The 17,705-nt window shown below is 46.1% G+C and overlaps 1 protein-coding gene across 1 annotated transcript; it reads left to right on the top strand.

Moving 5' to 3' along the window:
- Window positions 1-4,090: 4,090 nt before the first annotated feature.
- ZP4 (zona pellucida glycoprotein 4) lies at window positions 4,091-11,208 on the top strand. Its single transcript, XM_088799304.1, has 12 exons — window positions 4,091-4,268; window positions 4,703-4,824; window positions 4,904-5,006; window positions 5,960-6,109; window positions 6,835-7,022; window positions 7,523-7,620; window positions 8,481-8,611; window positions 8,798-8,987; window positions 9,061-9,208; window positions 9,517-9,595; window positions 10,745-10,861; window positions 11,065-11,208. Exons 1-12 carry the CDS (start codon window positions 4,091-4,093, stop codon window positions 11,166-11,168), a joined length of 1,608 nt encoding a protein of 535 aa, XP_088655430.1. The 3' UTR covers window positions 11,169-11,208.
- Window positions 11,209-17,705: the final 6,497 nt, after the last annotated feature.

Raw genomic sequence — 17,705 nt, 5'->3', positions numbered from 1 at the left:
CATGAGGAGGAAACCGCAAACGTGAAAGCATGTGGTTAGAAAAGCAAGGCTACATCCTGGTTACAATCAACTCAGGGTAGAATACAGAACACCTGAGACAGCGTCAGAGGCCAGCTTGGTAAATAACCACCCAACCACCTCCAGTGAGCTGAGTACAATTGCGCTAGGATTGTTATCAAGCGTGAGACAATGGCCAAAGGGAGCCTGGCTTGCATGTGGTCTGTACCCTTTCTCCGAATTTTTCCATCACGCCACTGTCCTAGCTCACTGCCCAGCTCCCTAAACCAAAACAGCCACGAGGACCACCCAACCTGCCATTGGATGCATGATGGATCTCTTCCCTCTAAACACAAAGCAATGTAAAAATCCCATTGGTTGAGCCAAGCAAGGTTGGGAATTTTCAAAAGGAATTTTAAGAAGAAAATCAAATTATAAAAGTAAAGAAACAGAGGTATTTGCAGATACCAGTCCTAGTTCACCTAAAAATAAAATAAAAAGGCCCAAACACAGGTTAGCTTCGCTGATGCAGTCTTACAGTGGTGTGCAAGGTGTCTGGAGTTGAATCGTGTCCCTTTGTTACTTCAGTGCAACAAAGACATGTCAGAATGTGGCCCTATTTGGAAACAGGGTCTTTATATTGGTAATTAAGTGAAAGTGAGATCATTAGTGTGGGCCCTGATTCAAGGTGACAGGTGTCTCGCCCTTAAGTAGATGTGTATCATTGAGGAGGGGAACATGCGTTTCAATACAGATCTCCCGGATGGGCCAGAAAACTCTTACCAAACGTATTGGTGAATCCCCACCCAAAAGTCCGTAATTTTAGCTCTTTTCTTTCTTTAGCAACTTAGTCTCCTACCTCTTTCTTAAAATCGCCCTTCCACCTGACATTCCTCTCAAACTCTGAACAGCTGTTCAGCTGGATGTACCACCCCACCCCACCGCCTGCCTGCAAGAGGGGGTACAACCCGGCTCCTGGCAAAGGAAGGGGTGGGACCCAAGGGGTGACAAGATCTGAGTATCATGGGTCCTGGGCAGCCAGGGTAGTGGGCACTGGGAAGGTAAGTCCTGTGGCCCAGGACAGGTGAGGGGGTTGAAAGAAGAGACCCAGTGATGGACTCATTACCTCATGGCTGACAGCTCGCCCACCAGCCTGGCTTGTTGAAAACGGAAAGCATGTAAGTTCTTTCAGTAAATTAAGTGACATCTTCCTTTGGAAGAGAAGCGTCCTAATTTCCACCACACACCGGGAACAGCTGGGTGCCCTGCAATGCTCCCGAGTTACTGATTAGCCCTCACCAGAGTCTCATCATCGCTCCGTATTGGGGGTAATTTCGATTATTGCTTCTTCACACTTGAAGAGGGTTTCCCGGGGCTTTGTTTACCTGACACATCACCCTCCAGTCCGGAGGACACACTCCAGTCACAGCCAGGGGACCAGTGTAGATGTCACATCCCCAGGAACCTGTGTCCAGTGCCAGGAAGTATCCCAACAACCCTGGTGCTATCAAAATGCCATCACCTTCTAGAGAACCTGCTGGGTTCCAATAAAAGGTACATCAGTAAACTTGCATAGCTATATCCTTGTCTCTCATTGAAATTGAAACATTCAAATGTGACTCAAGAAAAATATCTGCAGAGCCTTACTCCTGAGACAACAGGAGTGGCCGTGGTTATGCCCGGGATCTCTCCAGGTGGATTGCACATTATCAGTCCATTTCTCGCCTGAAAACAAGTGTAGATGAATGATGATGATCGCAGGGGATTCAGTACGGGGGGTGGGTGGGGGGGCATGGAAGCACCCACTCCCAGCCCTGTGGGCTTCATCTTGGCATTCACCCTTAACCCCCTGTGGCATCAAGGTGACAGGGTGATGGTGTGAGTCTGGGTCGACTTCCAGATACCGCAACACAGTTCCAGACTTACGTTCATTTCCTGACTGTAAAGTAAACACATAACCTCACTAGGGGTGCAGACCCCGGGTTCAGGCTGTTCGCAGATTCCCCACCAATCACAGAGCCCACTACTTGGTACCTGCCTCTTATTGGCCTCCCATCTCACCTTGTCTCCGTGCAGACTGTTCTTATTGATGATAGTGACAATTTTACAAGGAATAAGTATGCAGCAAGCTTTGTAATAAACACGGTATGTACATTATTTCCTCTCACAACAACCTCTTAATTGTAAGAATACCTCCTGTGTGAGGTAGGCATTTTCATCCCCACTGTAAATCACTGACAGGTCACAGAGCCAGTAAGTGATGACTCAGAGTTTGTACCCAGATTCACTCACTGAAAATCCATGTAACCACCCTGCTACACTGCGTCCCCTCATTAGCAACATGGGTACCTCCCCTTGACTTCTCACTGTTTTAGAGAGCAGCACTAGTTATGTCTGAGTTGGGAGACTGGCCTTTTCACCCCTGAGACATCTCGCACAAGTCCCCAGTGTCTTTCTTAGACTTGCAATCACGTGTAGTTACTCAAAGAAAAAGTACCTAAAGGTGATGAGTCTGAGCTCATCATTAAAAAAAATACATCTGTACATGTGAGGTTTGGAAACCACATTTTCAAGGGGCTTAGTTAGCCTGGGACACGGACACGAGTAGAAGGACGTCCACTGATTCATTCAGAACACAGTATATGTCTAAGGCTTTCAGGACGCAATGACACATAGCACAGGCCCTGCCCCCGAGTGCTTCTAGTAGAGGCACAGATTTAGAAAGCAGCTGATACAATGCAGTGTGGATAGTCCTATGGGCAAGCAAACGGGATGGGATGAGCCAGTGGCCAAACCCAACCCACGTGGAGAATGTCAGGAAAGCCACGACCTATCCATGATGGCAGAGTCCAGCGTTCCCTCAGCGTTGTTTGTCACCATGTGGTTACCGGGTCCTCTACTTTCCCAGGGGAGACCCATGCTCATGTGTTCTTTTTTATTAGTTGAAGAAAATTAGAAATACTTGGTTGTAATTCTCAGTGCTTTGGCTAAAACTTTAGTCAACTTGGTAAAAGTTTTCATATGATGATTAGGCTAAATACACTCAGAAGGCCATTTGGGGACATTGGCGGAAGTCCATGCTTTTGCCTCACAGGGAGGAGTGTATCCGGACATTCCTACATCTCTCAGGATGCCTCTGCAACCTGGGCTGACAGTGTGACCTAAACTAAATGGTGGCCAGAGCATGTACGTTGTAGCTTATAAGGAGAACAAAAACGTGGGAAGGCAGCAAATGAGAAACTCCTTCGTATTTATGAAAACGTAACTGAAGCACATGTAAGTAGTAAGAGATTTAAAAATATCCACAACAGGCAGAATCAATTTGGAAAATTTGTGTCAAAATCCACATGTTTACCTCGATCCTGTAAAGGAGCCCAATAGGACAGCAATGGCAAAGGAAAGCTTTGGAATTTGTTAAGACCCCTTCAGGGGAATTCTCTTCGGACAAGGAAAATGCTCTGAGTCAGCCTTTCTCATGAAATGGGTTTCAGTTTGTCTGGGATTTCAAGTCAGGCTCCAATGTGCCATGACTTCTCATGAACACTTAGGACCTGCCGGGAAGGGGACAAGCGCCCTTGAAGGCCCTGACGATGTTGACAAGCACTGGCCAACGCCTGCACCAAACAGGTGACATAGAATTTCTCAGCGAAACCTCAAGCACACTCCTGCCAGGAGCAATTGAGCCCAAGTTACAGATGAGAAAACTGGTGCTGAGAGCTAGTCACTTACCAGATCAAGTAGCTCAGAAGCTCACAAGTGACAGAGCCGGGAGTCACCCAAACATGCAAGATTCCTAGTAAGGGCTGTGCAGCACCGCACGCCTGCAAGCAGCCTCTTGGAGCTAAAAGGCACCACGTTTTCCTGGACCCGGCAGGCTGCCTGGATCTTGCTGCTTAAAGCGAGGCAGCTGCAGACTGTGGCCTAAAGTGAATGAAGCTGAAGGAATCACCCTCCCCACAGGGGTCCCACCTGCAGGGGAAAGCTATGCACCTGAAACAGCTTTCCTTCTGTATATAAGGAAACCTCCAGGAGCACGGAGCCTGGCTCTGGAAAGGAAGTGCAGGGCTCACGCTGCCAGGATCCTGGTAGAGCCATGTGGTTGCTGTGGTCCATCCTGCTCTGTGTCCCACTGTCTCTGGCTGTGAGTGGCCCACATGAGCCTGAGGCAACAGCAGGTCCTGGCGAACTCCACTGTGGGCCACGGAGCCTTCGGTTCACTGTATACCCTCCCCACCAGGAGACAACTACTCCTCCCGCACTGATAGCATGGGGTAAGTGTGACAACTCACCTGGCTTAGCCAGGCAATGGCCTGTGTTCTCCTCAGTCGCCTAAAACCACCCTCCAGCTTTCTGTGCTGACATTCTCTCCCTCCTGGTAAACTCTGTAGCTTCTCTAGCAATGTCACTTCACTCCTGAATGGCTCTCCTCTGGTCTCTCTCTCTCTCTCTCTCTCTCTCTCTCTGTCTCTGTCTCTCTGTCTCTCTGTCTCTCTGTCTCTCTGTCTCTCTGTCTCTCTGTCTCTCTGTCTCTCTGTCTCTCTGTCTCTCTGTCTCTCTGTCTCTCTGTCTCTCTGTCTCTCTGTCTCTCTGTCTCTCTCTCTCTCTCTCTCTCAGCTGCCCTTGGGGTCTAATGGTAAAGCTGGCTGCCCTTCCCCCCTGTGGTCACAGTGGTGACTGACCTCTTGTTGTTCTTCCAACCCCTCAGACAACCGCGGGCTGCCGCACAGGCTGCAGAATGACTCCGGCTGTGGCACCCAGGTGACGGAGGGTCCAAGCAGCTCTGTGGTGTTAGAGGCTTCCTATGGTGGCTGCTACGTCAGTGAGTGGGTGAGTATGACCCAGCCTCAGGAACACTGAGCCACCCCATGCCCCCGTCCAGGCTGACTCCCTGGGCCTGTCTCTCCAGGACTCCCACCACGTCATGCCAGTTGGAGTTGAAGCAGTAGATGCCACTGGGCGCAAGACGGTTACAAAGACCAAGCTGCTCAAGTGTCCCGTGGTTCTCCCAGGTAAGGGGTCAACGGTGGGGAGCCTCCCAGGAGGTGCCCTCAGGCCTCTCCTCCCTGCTCTGTGCAGTGACACCTGGCACTCATGAGGGATTGTCTCCCAACTCTCCCCTCCACCTGTGTCCTTAGGATAACTTCCACCTGAGAGGTGACTCCGTGTGGGGCACTGAGGGGTGCTTTGCGTGTCCTCTCCCTAACACTAACCCAGTGCTGGGACCACTACTTCTGCCCCACGGAGTGAGCTTGGCCAAGGGTCCCTAACGGGTGGGTGCAGAACTGGGACTCAAATAAGAACGGGCCCAGGACCAGCAGCTCCCGGGTCTTGAGGAGGGTCTGGAGGATGCGGAAGTTGTCAGGGAGACGTGGCAAATGCCGCTGATAGGTGCTGAGGACAGGTGTCGGCCCCTCTGCCTGGGGGCCAGTGAATCAACTCACCGGGGGGTTAGTAGGAAGTACACCTCCTACTCCTCAGCTTCAGGAGATCTTGCCTCCTGACCTGCCAGCCCTACTCAGTCATGCAGAGTCGAACTTGTAATTCCCTCTCCTCACCGACCTTGGGAGTCCAGAGGGGTAATGCTGATGAAACACACATTTAGTCTCCACTCCCTCAGACCTACTGAACCAGAACCTGCATTTCAGGACGATCCCCCAGTAACTCGTGGGCACTAGATTGAGAAGCACCTCCAAGAAAGAGAAGGAAGAATTCTTTCCTTGAAAGGAAATAGAGCCCACTGCTTCTACTGACCTTGTTGGTGTTCTTTCAAAAAGTACCGGTTTCAGGGGACTCTTGCAAGGTGACTTAATATTTAGTTAACTTCCTGAGGCTTAATCTCTAATATGTAACATGGATGTTTCCACTCCAATGGTCTAGGTATCTATAGGAGTTTTAATGCGTTGTGACAAAATTATCTTTTTTTCAAGAACAAGGTTTGTTACCTAGTCTCTTCAAAATCTAGCCCTAAATGCTCCAGGTGCTGACCTGTGTGACTCCGTCCCTGTGTGGGACAGACTGCCGTGTGCTCCGTCACCCACCACGCAAGGAGACTGCAAGGAGCTGGGCTGCTGCTATAATGCTGAGGGAAATTCCTGTTACTATGGAAACACAGGTGAGTGACTGGGTCTCTGAAACCAGCTAAAGAAAAGTGTCCATTACCTGCAACCATGCCTAGAGGAGGGCGATTCCCAACCCCCACCATATGCCTAGAAAACAGATACTAAAGACAAACAATGACCAGAGGCTGACACATAAGCAGTGCATCCTAGAACCACTGACCCTCAGTGATAGAGCTTTCTACAGACTTCTATTGTCTAGTGTGCTCGTAGAAACCAAACGTAAAGGAGGTGACATTCCGCGACCTCAAGAAGCTAAGTCTATGTGCAGGATACTAGCTAACTGACCAAGGAATAGCCACTCTGGTGGCTAGCAGGCTAAGTGTCTAGAGAGCTTTCTTCAAAAAGGCTACTTTTATTACCCCAAGTCCTGCTCTAAGGTTTTGTAATGCAAAAGACCCTCTGCAAGCAAACACAGGTCACATTCTCTTCCAAGCTCTGGAAAGAACTAACACAAAGCAGGCACTACTATGCCCATTTACAGATGAAGCAAGGAGGTTCAATGCTTGGTCTGAGGGCACAAAATAAGTGGCGGTGGCAAGATTCAAACCCAGGAGCTCAGCCAGAGCCTCAATTAAGCTCTGGGCAGCTGGCCTGGGTATGTCACAGCTGGGAATGCCTTCCCCAGGGGAGGGATCAAAAATAACGAAATCCTTCGCTTTTGTCTAGTTGGTTCAGTAAGAGATGGCCTGCCATCAGCACAGCCCCTCTGTTGTTTCAGTGACCTCACGCTGTACCCAGGATGGCCACTTCTCCATCGCTGTGTCCCGGAATGTGACCTTGCCCCCGCTGCTCTTGAACTCTGTGCACCTGGCCTTCAAGAATGACAGTGACTGTAACCCTGTGATGGCAACACATGCCTTTGTCCTATTCCGGTTTCCATTTACGTCCTGTGGTACCACACGCTGGGTGAGAAGAGCTGAGCCTTCCCTCTGCTCCTAACTCCAGAAGTCAGGCAGGGCTGTCCTGGTGACTGGGGGAGAGATGGCATATCTTAGCCATGAAGGATACACCTGACTGCTGCTGGGTGTGTGGGCTGGCCTCCAGGGCAAAAGAGCTTCATTGCAGTGAAAGCTGAACCTCCCCTGAGCATTGCCTCAGACCATCACAGCTGTGCTCCCACAAGGGGCTGGCACTTTTCATGAAGCTGGGAAACTAGCAAGGGCTTCCCTTAGGCGGGTGGTAGCTTTCCTGGCTGCCTCACCTAAATACTCGAAGCCCCTTCTTTTGTCCTGAAATGAGATGAAGTGGTAATGTCCCAGGTTAGTCAATGCCACCTGCCGTTGCCTGCGCTCGTGGAGCAAAAACTACAACATAACAGAGTAGCATTGCTGAGTCCTAGAGCAAGTCCTGAAGAAAGCAGCTTCTGGCTAGCAGGAATGACAGGACCTCTTAACCTGTTCTTCCAGGTCATGGGAGACCAGGCAGTATATGAAAACGAGGTGCTCGCAGCCAGGGATGTAAAAAGTTGGAGCCATGGTTCTATCACCCGTGACAGTATCTTCAGGTAAATGTCTTAGTTAACCTGACTCTGCTTGACCAGAATAGCTTCCCTTCTTCCATCTAGCAGGAGTCCATAGGTAAGCGCAGAAGCTACAGAACATCTAAGAGAACCTGCCTACTGTCCGGTCTTCCTGACTCTTTGATCAAGTCTCCCTGCATTGATGTCGTCAACTTGACCTAAGCTTTCAATTCACCTGAACTCCTATTTCACTTAACTCTTTCCTGTTTCTCCTTATGGCCTTTCCCTTGCTACTTCTGTGGCCCATGCTGTGGCAAAAAGAATCCCTTTAAAACCTCAGATCAGACAGCATACTTCAGGCCATGGGAATACAATGAGAGAGTTTTAACTTAACATGGATGTAGCCTGCAGGTCCCCTACATGAAAGAGCTCTCACTTACCTCTCTAGCTTGATCTCCTCTAACATTCTTAATCCCACTTACTATCGTCAACCCCACATTGTCCTTCTAGGGTTTTCAGAGGAACACAGACTGTGTCTTGTCTTCATACTTTGTTTTTGTCAACTGTGTTCTGCCTCCCGTACCTCTGTTACCACTTCTCATCTTCATATAGAATCCCCTGTAAGCTCTCCCCTGACTGCCCGCTCTACAAAAGTCACTTGTTTCTCACAGCAGTCACCGGTTTCTCACAGGGCCAGGTCTATTTCTTGTGTAGTTCTTCTATCTTCAACTCAAATACTGATACTGTTTGCACACTGGTCTCCCCAACTAAGAGCTTCCATGAAGCCAGGAACCATACCCGTCATGCTTACAAACATGCCTAACCTAGCACAGAGAGTTCCTCAAACTGTAAATGAAAGGTGTCATGACCCATCCGCTCAAGCAGCTAAAGTCTTTTCTCTGCAGGCTCCGAGTCAGTTGCAGCTACTCTGTGAGTAGCAACGCCCTTCCAGTTAACGTTCTCATTATCACCGTCCCACCACCCCTCGCTGAGACCCAGCCTGGGCCCCTCGCTCTGGAACTCCACATCGCCAAAGGTAAGAGCCTCTCTCCTGGAGCACCTGGCCTACACTCGGAGTCCTGTCACTCTTCTGGGCACAAAGACCCTCCCTTGGTAATAAGACACTTGTCAGAGGAGTTTGTGTGGGTGAGAGTCTGTCTCAAGCAACCTAGAAGCTCCGAGGTCTGTCCTGACACATTTAGCTCCTTTTGGCCTCTTGCAGATAAAAACTACAGCTCTTACTACAGTATTGGTGACTACCCAGTGGTGAAGTTACTCAGGGATCCCATTTACGTGGAGGTCTCCATCCGTCACAGAACCGACCCCAGCCTCGGGCTGCTGCTACATCAGTGTTGGGCCACGCCCAGCACAGACCCACTGCAGCAGCCACAGTGGCCCCTGCTGGTGAAGGGGTAAGTGTCCATTTGTGTGTCTGTGTAGAGCCCCTCAAGAAGCGCATGTTGACTGTCGTACGTCTTTGCTTAGGTGCCCCTACACTGGAGACAACTACCAAACCCAGCCGATCCCTGTCCAGAAAGCTTCGGGTCTGCCCTTCCCATCTCACTACCAGCGTTTCAGCATCTTGACCTTCAGCTTTGTGGACCCAGTGGCCAGGCGGGCGCTCAGGGGACCGGTATGATTCCTCCTTCTAAGCTGGGCTCTGAACCCTCTAACTCAGGGTTGTTTCCATGTCATACCACTCCTCAGCCAAGGCTGCCCTTCAATGTGGGCTGTTGGTACTGTCATGCCATTGGTATCATGTCATAACACAAGTGACATTTGTCAAGTAGACTCTAGTTCTTTAGTCTATTGTGATATCAGCTTGGGCTATCAAAGACTTTCTGACTTTCTCTCGACTTCTTCCTGGGGAGATGAAGCGGGCTGGAAGCATTTCCTTGTGATGTGGTGCTACAGCGTGACCCCGACTCGCTTGTCTTTCAGGTTTATCTACACTGCAGTGCCTCAGTCTGCCAGCCTGCGGGGACCCCGTCCTGTACGCTGACCTGTCCTATTGCCAGGCGTGAGTACCCACGCCGGCTACACTCGTGGAGACTTGAATCAAATTTGCGTCCCATTGCTAACCTCTTCCACTCTGTGTGCCAATGGCTCAAACTGAAGATTTAACTTATTAATGAGGCTTCTTTAAGTACTTTTATGATGTGGTAGAACAGCAAGACAACTTGCTTTCTAGAATCCCAGGTCTTTTAAATATAAGCTATAAATCATCAAGTAACCCTCAGCCTTAGCTTTTTCCATATAAATCTTCATTGAGCCAGGAGTCAAATTGGGCCATAGCCTACACGTGGCCCAATTGAACAAAAACACTTGTATCTGGCTAATTCATAAGTGTAAACTTCTACACCTGCTTGAAGTCAGTTCTGGCAACGTGGCCTGAGGGTCTACAGGTGGAGTATGATTGAAGGCTTAGTGTGCTCTCTAGTTGGTGAGGCCCAAAGCTCCTACTGTGTGTGTGTGTGTGTGTGTGTGTGTGTGTGTGTGTGTGTGTGTACAGCTCCTGGTCCACTAACATTTACCTGTCTAACCCCTGAATTAAATGGATTCATGACCCCTGAAGCTCTAAGTTCCCTCTGGAAAAAAAAGAAAAAAGAAAAAAAAAACTCATGGTAATTAAATGATAATGTAGTAATTTTCATAACTAGCTATTGAACATTAACTCCAATGACATTTAATCTATATGCTTCTAAAGAACCAAAACACATTTAGATGAACTTTTCCAAGGTCCTAAAACTGGCAAAAGAAATAGGATTCAAACAGAGCTCTGCTGTGTCAGTGATCACCAGTTACCTTTGTATCAGAAAAAGGGTCTCAGCATTAACACTCTGTTGTCTAAGTAACTGTTTGGGAAAGAATGGCACTTTAGGGATAGTCTACCATCATGATCTCTATTCCCAAATTCTGGTAAAACAGGTAACAGAGTTAGGTACAAAGTCTACCTTGTTCAAATTTGTTTTAATACACCCATAGGAGGTTTAACACACAAATGAGTTTTAATTAAGGCATGGAACGGAGCTGTACATATTGTGGAACCTGGCCTTGTATTAAGACTCTCGCTTCCTAAGCCCCCATCCCCCATGTGAAAAAAAAAAAAAAAAAGAGAGAGAGAAAGAAAGAAAATCCTAGCTCCCATCTCTCTCTCTCTCTCTGACAGGAAGAAGAAGCTCTGACATCCACTTTCATAACAGTACTGCTAGCATTTCTAGCAAGGGTCCCATGATTCTACTCCAAGCCACTAAGGACGCTTCAGAAAAGCTTCGTAAATATTCAAGTGAGTAGAGGGAGACTTAAGTCGGTACCTGCATCTCTAGTCAAACCACAGCTACTTCCTCACCCCACTTCCTACCCCTTCCTGATAATCAGTGTGGATCTCAAGAGGCTGAGAAGTTTGTTTTTCCTATAGCTAAAGACTGCTAGGCTTTGGCCAGACACAGATCAGACTAACCTCTTCTCCCCCCCCCCCCCCCCCCCCAGGTTCTCCTGCAGACTCCCAGGCTCTGTGGGTGGCAGGCTTCTGTGGGACCTTGATTGTTGGAGTCTTGTTAGTGTCCTACTTGGCTATCAGGAAACGGAGATGAGTTACTCAGAAAAAGAGCGTTAATAAAACTAGATTGCACTACAGCCTGTGTCCAGCTTCTCATTGGAAAGGTAAATAACTTACCTAAAGAAGTCATCCTAGCTGCTGGTGGTATCTAATCTTTCCAGTTGGGGTGGGAGGGATATTTTATCTGAGAATAGAAGAAAAGCCATCATCCCCTATCTTTCTACTCAAACCCTTCTATCGTCTGACTAGAACATTTCAGTAGAATGTAATAGTTGGTTGACAACGCAAGCAGTATATACAAGAACTGAATATCTCAGACTTAGCAGAGACTTTATCAGCTCAAGAGGTGTGTGAAACATCCACAAGATCAAACTGAGGCAGAACTAAGTAATCTAAAGCTAGTCATAAATCTTCTAGACCACTGTTTCTCAAACTTTGGCGTGTATCACAATCAAAGGAGGGTTGATGGAAACACATGACTGGTCCCACCCCCAGGGTGTCTGATTAAGTACGTCTGGGCTGAGGCTTAAGAACTTATTTCTTTTCTTTTTTTTTTTCTTTTTTTTCTTATAATTTATTTTTTAAAAGGAACTTGTTATTTCTAATTTCTCAGGTGATACTAATCTTCCTGTTTCAAAAATCATACTTTGAAAACCAGCGTCTAGAACAATGACAGAGGAGGTATCTGGTCTTGGATTGGTCAGCTGGAGGGGGCTTGATCAGAAGAGGCTTAGTTTTGAGCCAGAACCTAGTACGTAATTTCCTAGTTTAGTGGTTCTTAAGAATAGTAGAAACACAGGGAGAACAAATCATGGCAATTTCTCAAGATAAACGTCCTGCTCAAAGAACTAATGCCGTTGGTTACATTCTAGGGTAATCACTACTCTCACTACCCTGACGCTCTGAAAATAACTGGTTAAGTAAGGTTTTCCCACTTTCTGCAGGAAGGAACTTCTAGGTCACTTGACCTTGCAGCTAAGTAAAAGGTGTTAATCTTGGCTTTTAAACAGCTGCTCTGTAGTCAAGCCAACCCGACTTCAAACTACTAAGCAGGGAACATTATTCACTTACTCCATTGACAGGGACACTGGATGCTTTTTATATAACTATCCTAGACACTTGCTAACATACTTGAGTCTCATGATAAGGTGGGCATTCATCCCATTTTCCAGGATGTGGATCACACAGAGGTCAAATAACTTGCCCAGTATCATTTGGTCAAATAATGGTAGAGCTGAGATATGAACTCGAACTCCAGAACTTGTGTACCTAACTACATTGTACTAAACATATTCAGCTCTTGGGTGGACCAGTTTCCAGGGGTACAGATTCAGCTTGACAGAAGGTTTTCTGAGGCTTGTCGATGCCTGATGCTTGGGAGGTGGCTAAGCTGGATGTGGAGATGCAAAGGTCTGTGACTAAGGACTGCCCTCTACTGTGCTACAGGCCAAACCTCATAAAGGGGAAAACCAGAGTCTTTGACTGCAGTGGGGGGAGTGGTGAACTTGGTCATTAAATAATTTAAAGATAACTAATTCACTTTGGCAATCTGGAATAGATGAAACACATCTTAGTTGTATTGAATACATCTAAAATATTTTGTATAACTTGAGACTTTCATATCCAGTGTATATGGATGGCAAGTCTCCAATTTTCAGTTTAAACAGGAACTAACAAAGCTACATGTTTAAGGTTTTATAAGATTTACAGTTGAAAGATTCACATACCCAATTGTTCCCAAGTTTTTCAGTACTGAATAGAATAAACTAAAATTTTTATGCTATCCACATTTCAAGTCTTGCTGCAGCTGCCTAGGAGCTACTACTAGTGACACAGCGTGACTAAAGTTCACTAAACTCAAACATGTATTGGATATGATGTGACAGTCATTACACGATGCATTGGAAGTAAAGCGACAAAAACCAGGAACGCTGCCCCAGCAGCGAGGGCAGATAAACATCAGGCGCTAAATAATAAGGGAATTGCCAAGTCACGTCTGCTTCTCTCTGTGAGAAAACTAAATGGATATAGTCATGAGTTCCTGACTTACCCTCTAAAACAAAGCACGTGCATGGGATCCTCTAAATGAAGCTGATTTGATAAGCCAGGTATCTGTTTCCCACAGAGAAAGGAGGGCTGGTGTAGCAGAGTGCCTGGCATTTAAGTGATTTACTCAGTGTCAACTTGTCTTTTTTACCCCCAAGGGAGGGTGGTGACACAGAATCTGGGTCCAACTAAAGAAAAGGCTCTAGTGCTTACGCCTTGACCTAGAATCTGCCAGGTTCTCTCTAGCTGGGCTTCTCAGGCTGATTACATTAATGTCCTGTGAACCTCCAAAGGGAGCTCGAAACTTGTTTACCAAACATCTGACCTCGGACCCTCTTTTCAGAGCCTTAGAGTAGTAATGCTCTGCAGAATGAACTGGAGACCGTTTCTGGAGTCCTTATTGAAATGCAGCTGCTCTGTGGCGAGGGAGGATAATTCCAGGAGAAATTATCACAAGGCACCGGTTAATGGAAGAGCCCCCGGCCAAAACGACCTAGCTTGGAGTTGAATCTCTGCTCTAAAGTGAAACACCGGTTGGCACCAGTAACTTGGAAGCTTTTTAATTTACCCTGTCTCTGAGCTCAGCCGGGAACTGCTATCCCCAGAGGCCCCTTCTTAACCTTACACTACTTCTTGGCATTTGTCTAAGTAGCCATTCTCTAGTAACTTCTTATTAAAGGCTCATACTGCCACCCCAAACTTTTCCCTTCCAAATTTGGTGAAAGTGATTTACCCTTAAGCTAAAGGAGTATTCAAATCCAACCAGAATGACATTCATTCCTGGATATTTTGAGGTTTTTATGGCTAATACCTTTGCTGACTTTGTTTCTTTTCTGTGTCCCCATCACTAATTCATCTTGTATTCATGTGAAAGCATAGCTCCTATTCTAACGTGAAGTAGGAGCTCTCGAGACTTCCTGCATGGCTGGCAACTTGAGATTTCCCTTTATTATCTTCCCTTTCTCATAGGAATAATCCCAGGTCCTGTCTCTTAGTTCACTACCCAGATCTATGGCATAAACCACTATGTATCAATTTGAGAAGGAAGGATGCTCGAAGCTAACTTGATAGACTGTCAGAGTAGCTTTATCCCCTATCACCTCTCCACTGGCTCTGGACAACTTGCCAAGGTACCAAGGTAAAGGTGAGGAGTGGCTCGCTCTGTTTTGAAGGTATTGCTCTACTGACTTCCAGCTTTGGAGTCTGGCGTTCTGATTTCTGGTCCTTTGTCAAGTGTCCTGTCCTTGGATATTTTGTAAGCTTTAGAACTTAGAATCTTCTCTATCATCATCTTAGGTGTTCTCAGGTTTTTCATTTGTGCCTGATTGGTGGAAAAGAATTTCAACTTAGGGGGTGCATGGCTTGGGAAATTGTTCTTATTTCTGATTTACTCCTCTCTGCCTTATTTTTCTGGCATTCTTATTTGGCTATTTAATCACCTATTTAGTGCTATTTTTTTTTCCACCTTTTTTTTTGGGGGGGGGGGGGCTTCTAGTTCTAAGTCTTAAAAAAAAAAGTTTTTTTCAATTGTACATTTTTTATTCTGTCCTTTTTATATAGTGAGTGTCCTACTATCATTTAGATGTGCCCTCAGAAGTATGAGAGTAACTAGAGTTTTCATTTCCTTATGGAGTATATTTATGAAAGTCAAGGGGATATAAGATGAAACATAATGAAAGGAATATGTGGACCTGCCTCCAGCCTGAGAATTAGAGCATCACCAAAATAAGCCCCCAGGAGCTCTTTGCTGAGTCCATCGCTCTAACTCGTTTCCAGATGAAATGCTCTTAAATTGCCTCGTCCTTGATTTTTTTTTTTTTTTTTTTTTTTTAGTACGTGACTTACTGAGACTTACAGAAATATTGTATATTATGACTTTTCATTCAAACACAAATCTTGCTTATCTGGCATTTTCTTCTCAGAACTTTTTTCCTTTATAGTTAGGATTCTTTAACTATCAATCTTGTCCATTCACATGAGAAGGTAGAAAATCCAATTGGAAGGAAGCTCTGTCTGGGTGTGGGACTCAAAAGCTCCAATTCTGTAACACAAATAGCAGTGCTCATATTTCTTCCCTATCTGAATGGAGCTACTTTTTCAAAGTAACGCTGGAAGAATGGCTGTCTAATACCCTTCAGTTCCAAGAATCTCCAGTCCCAGGTCAACTCGTCCAAGCCAAGATGGAAGAGGGTAAATCTCCTGGCCATATGACAGAGGGAGCCGGTACCTAACAGCTTCGGATAACTGTTTTACTTCCTTGAGTCAGCACATGCTCACAATGAAGCATGTAAGGTATACTAATGTTGTATGTACTTGCTGAATGTGTGTGTGGAAATACCTGTCCAACCACCACCCAGATCAAAGAAGGAACGTGTGAAGCATGCGCAGAAAGTTTCTTCATTCCTACTTCCAGTCAACACCTAGAGGTGAGACCCATTCTGAGTCCCATCACCACAGATTAGTTTTACTTGTTCTCAAATGTCGTAGAAATGAAATTATATAGTCTCTTCTGTACTTGGCCTCTTTGACCTAGCAGCTGAGAGCCACCTCTATTGATGTGTCAATAGTTCTTCCTTTTTATGTGCTACGTTACATTAAAACATTAGCTTATCAGTTCTCATAGTGATGGGCATTTGAGCTGTTTCCAGTTTGCGATTGTTGGTAATACATTTACTGTGAACACTGGCAGCCAGCCTCCGTCCTAGCACACAACATCCTGTCATCTCCTCCTCCTTTGAATGGAACTGGCCCTGTGACAACAGAACACAGCAAAAGTGACAGTGTGACTGGGCCTAGGTTATATAAGCCTGCAGCTGCTGCCTGGGCCCTGGAGTACCTTGCTCTGGAGAAGACGTCTGTTGTACCACCATAAGGGTCTGAAGCCACCCTGTGGAGAAGGACCGAGGTCCCTAGTCAACAGCTGAGTGGAAATGGATCCTCCATCCCTGGTCCAGAATTCACTGCGACCAAATGAAAGACGCTGAACCAGCTCCATGCAGCTGGACCCCTCTGCATGTCTGTACTACTACAACCGTGAGAAACATGATTGCTGTCATAAGCCACTATATTTGGGGTGACTTTTCTCATGTAAAAAACAATGTATTAATCTCTTAAATCATATAGAAAAAAAGAGGAGTAATAAACCAGTGTTACAATAATGCTAGCTCTTATAACTGCCCACGTATTTACCTTTATTGAGCTTTTTATTTTTCTATATGGCTTTGAGTCACTGTCTCATGTCCTTTCATTTCACCCTGCTTTACGTCCTTGAGCAATTCTTGCAGATCTACTGGAACAGACTCCCTCCACTTTTGTTTATCTGGGAATATTTCTTTCTCACTTTTGAAGGACAGGATTTTGCACTCAGTATGTCAGGCCACTGCCTTCTGGCCTCCACAGTTTCTGATGAGAAATCTGCTGAAGATCTTGTGAACCCTTTGTATGTGATGAGTTGCTTCTCCCTTGCTGTCTTCAAGATTCTCTTTGTGACTTGACAGTTTGATTATAATTAAGTCTTCGTGTGGTTTTCTTTGAGTTCTTTCTAGTTGGAGATTATTGAGCTTCTTGGATGTTTATATTCATGTATTTCATCAAATTTGAGAAGTTTTCAGCTATTATTTCTTCAAATATTCTCCCTGCCCCTTTGTCTCACTCTTCTCCTTCTGGAATTCCCACAATGAATATGTTGGTTCGTTTAATTTCCCACAAGTCCCTTAGGCTCCGTTCATTTTTCTTCAGTCTTTCTTTTTTCCCTGTTCCTCAGATTCAATAATTGTCCTATCCTATCTTCATTTTTGCTGATTCTTCTACATACTCAAATTGGCACTAGAATTTCTTTTTAGGTTTTCTATAGCTTTATTGATATTTCAATTTTGTTCATATATGTAGTCTTGCTAGTCCCTTGTCCCCATCTTATAGGCAAGTGGCAAGACCTGAATTCAGACCCAAGCAGTCTGTTCAAGTTCAAGGTGTTAACCACTGCTCTTTGTTGTCCTGGCAATGGATTCTACAGAAGTGCACCTCTGTGGTGCACATCACCCTGGGACTTCCTAGTTAGTTAGTTACCAAAGATGACACAAGACCCAGGAGGCAAGAGACCCCATTAGATGACATGAGTTGAAGTGAGATCGTGCATCTTAGCCTAAAAAAAAAAAAAAAAAAAAAAAAAATACAACAAAAACTTTTCTCTACTTTGTTCAGAAAGCACCTTAAGGTAACTAATTTTCAGCACATACCACACTGAGGGATAAAAAGAAGATGGCCTCCTTTTTTTCCACCCTCAGCACTTGCTAAATGCTAAATGTGAGGGCAGGACAGGTTATCCAGCAACCACCAAAGTCTTCACAGTGGCCTGTAAAGCCTTCCTGGTTCATCGTGCACTTCTCCCCCTCTGCCCATAACACAAGTACACAAAGCATGGTCAGACCTCAGGGCCTTTGCTCTTGCTGTTTCTTCCACCCAAAAGCTGTTCTTCCTATGTACCTGTCTGGCTCCTTCCTTCATTCTGGGCTCTGCTCAGCATCAT

Source organism: Rhinolophus sinicus, chromosome 6, assembly GCF_057876585.1.
Source record: "Rhinolophus sinicus isolate RSI-liver-muscle chromosome 6, RSI-T2T, whole genome shotgun sequence".
In the NCBI taxonomy this organism is placed as follows: domain Eukaryota; kingdom Metazoa; phylum Chordata; class Mammalia; order Chiroptera; family Rhinolophidae; genus Rhinolophus; species Rhinolophus sinicus.
Note: the sequence above shows the minus strand (reverse complement) of the source record. Positions and strands in the feature narration are given on the sequence as shown.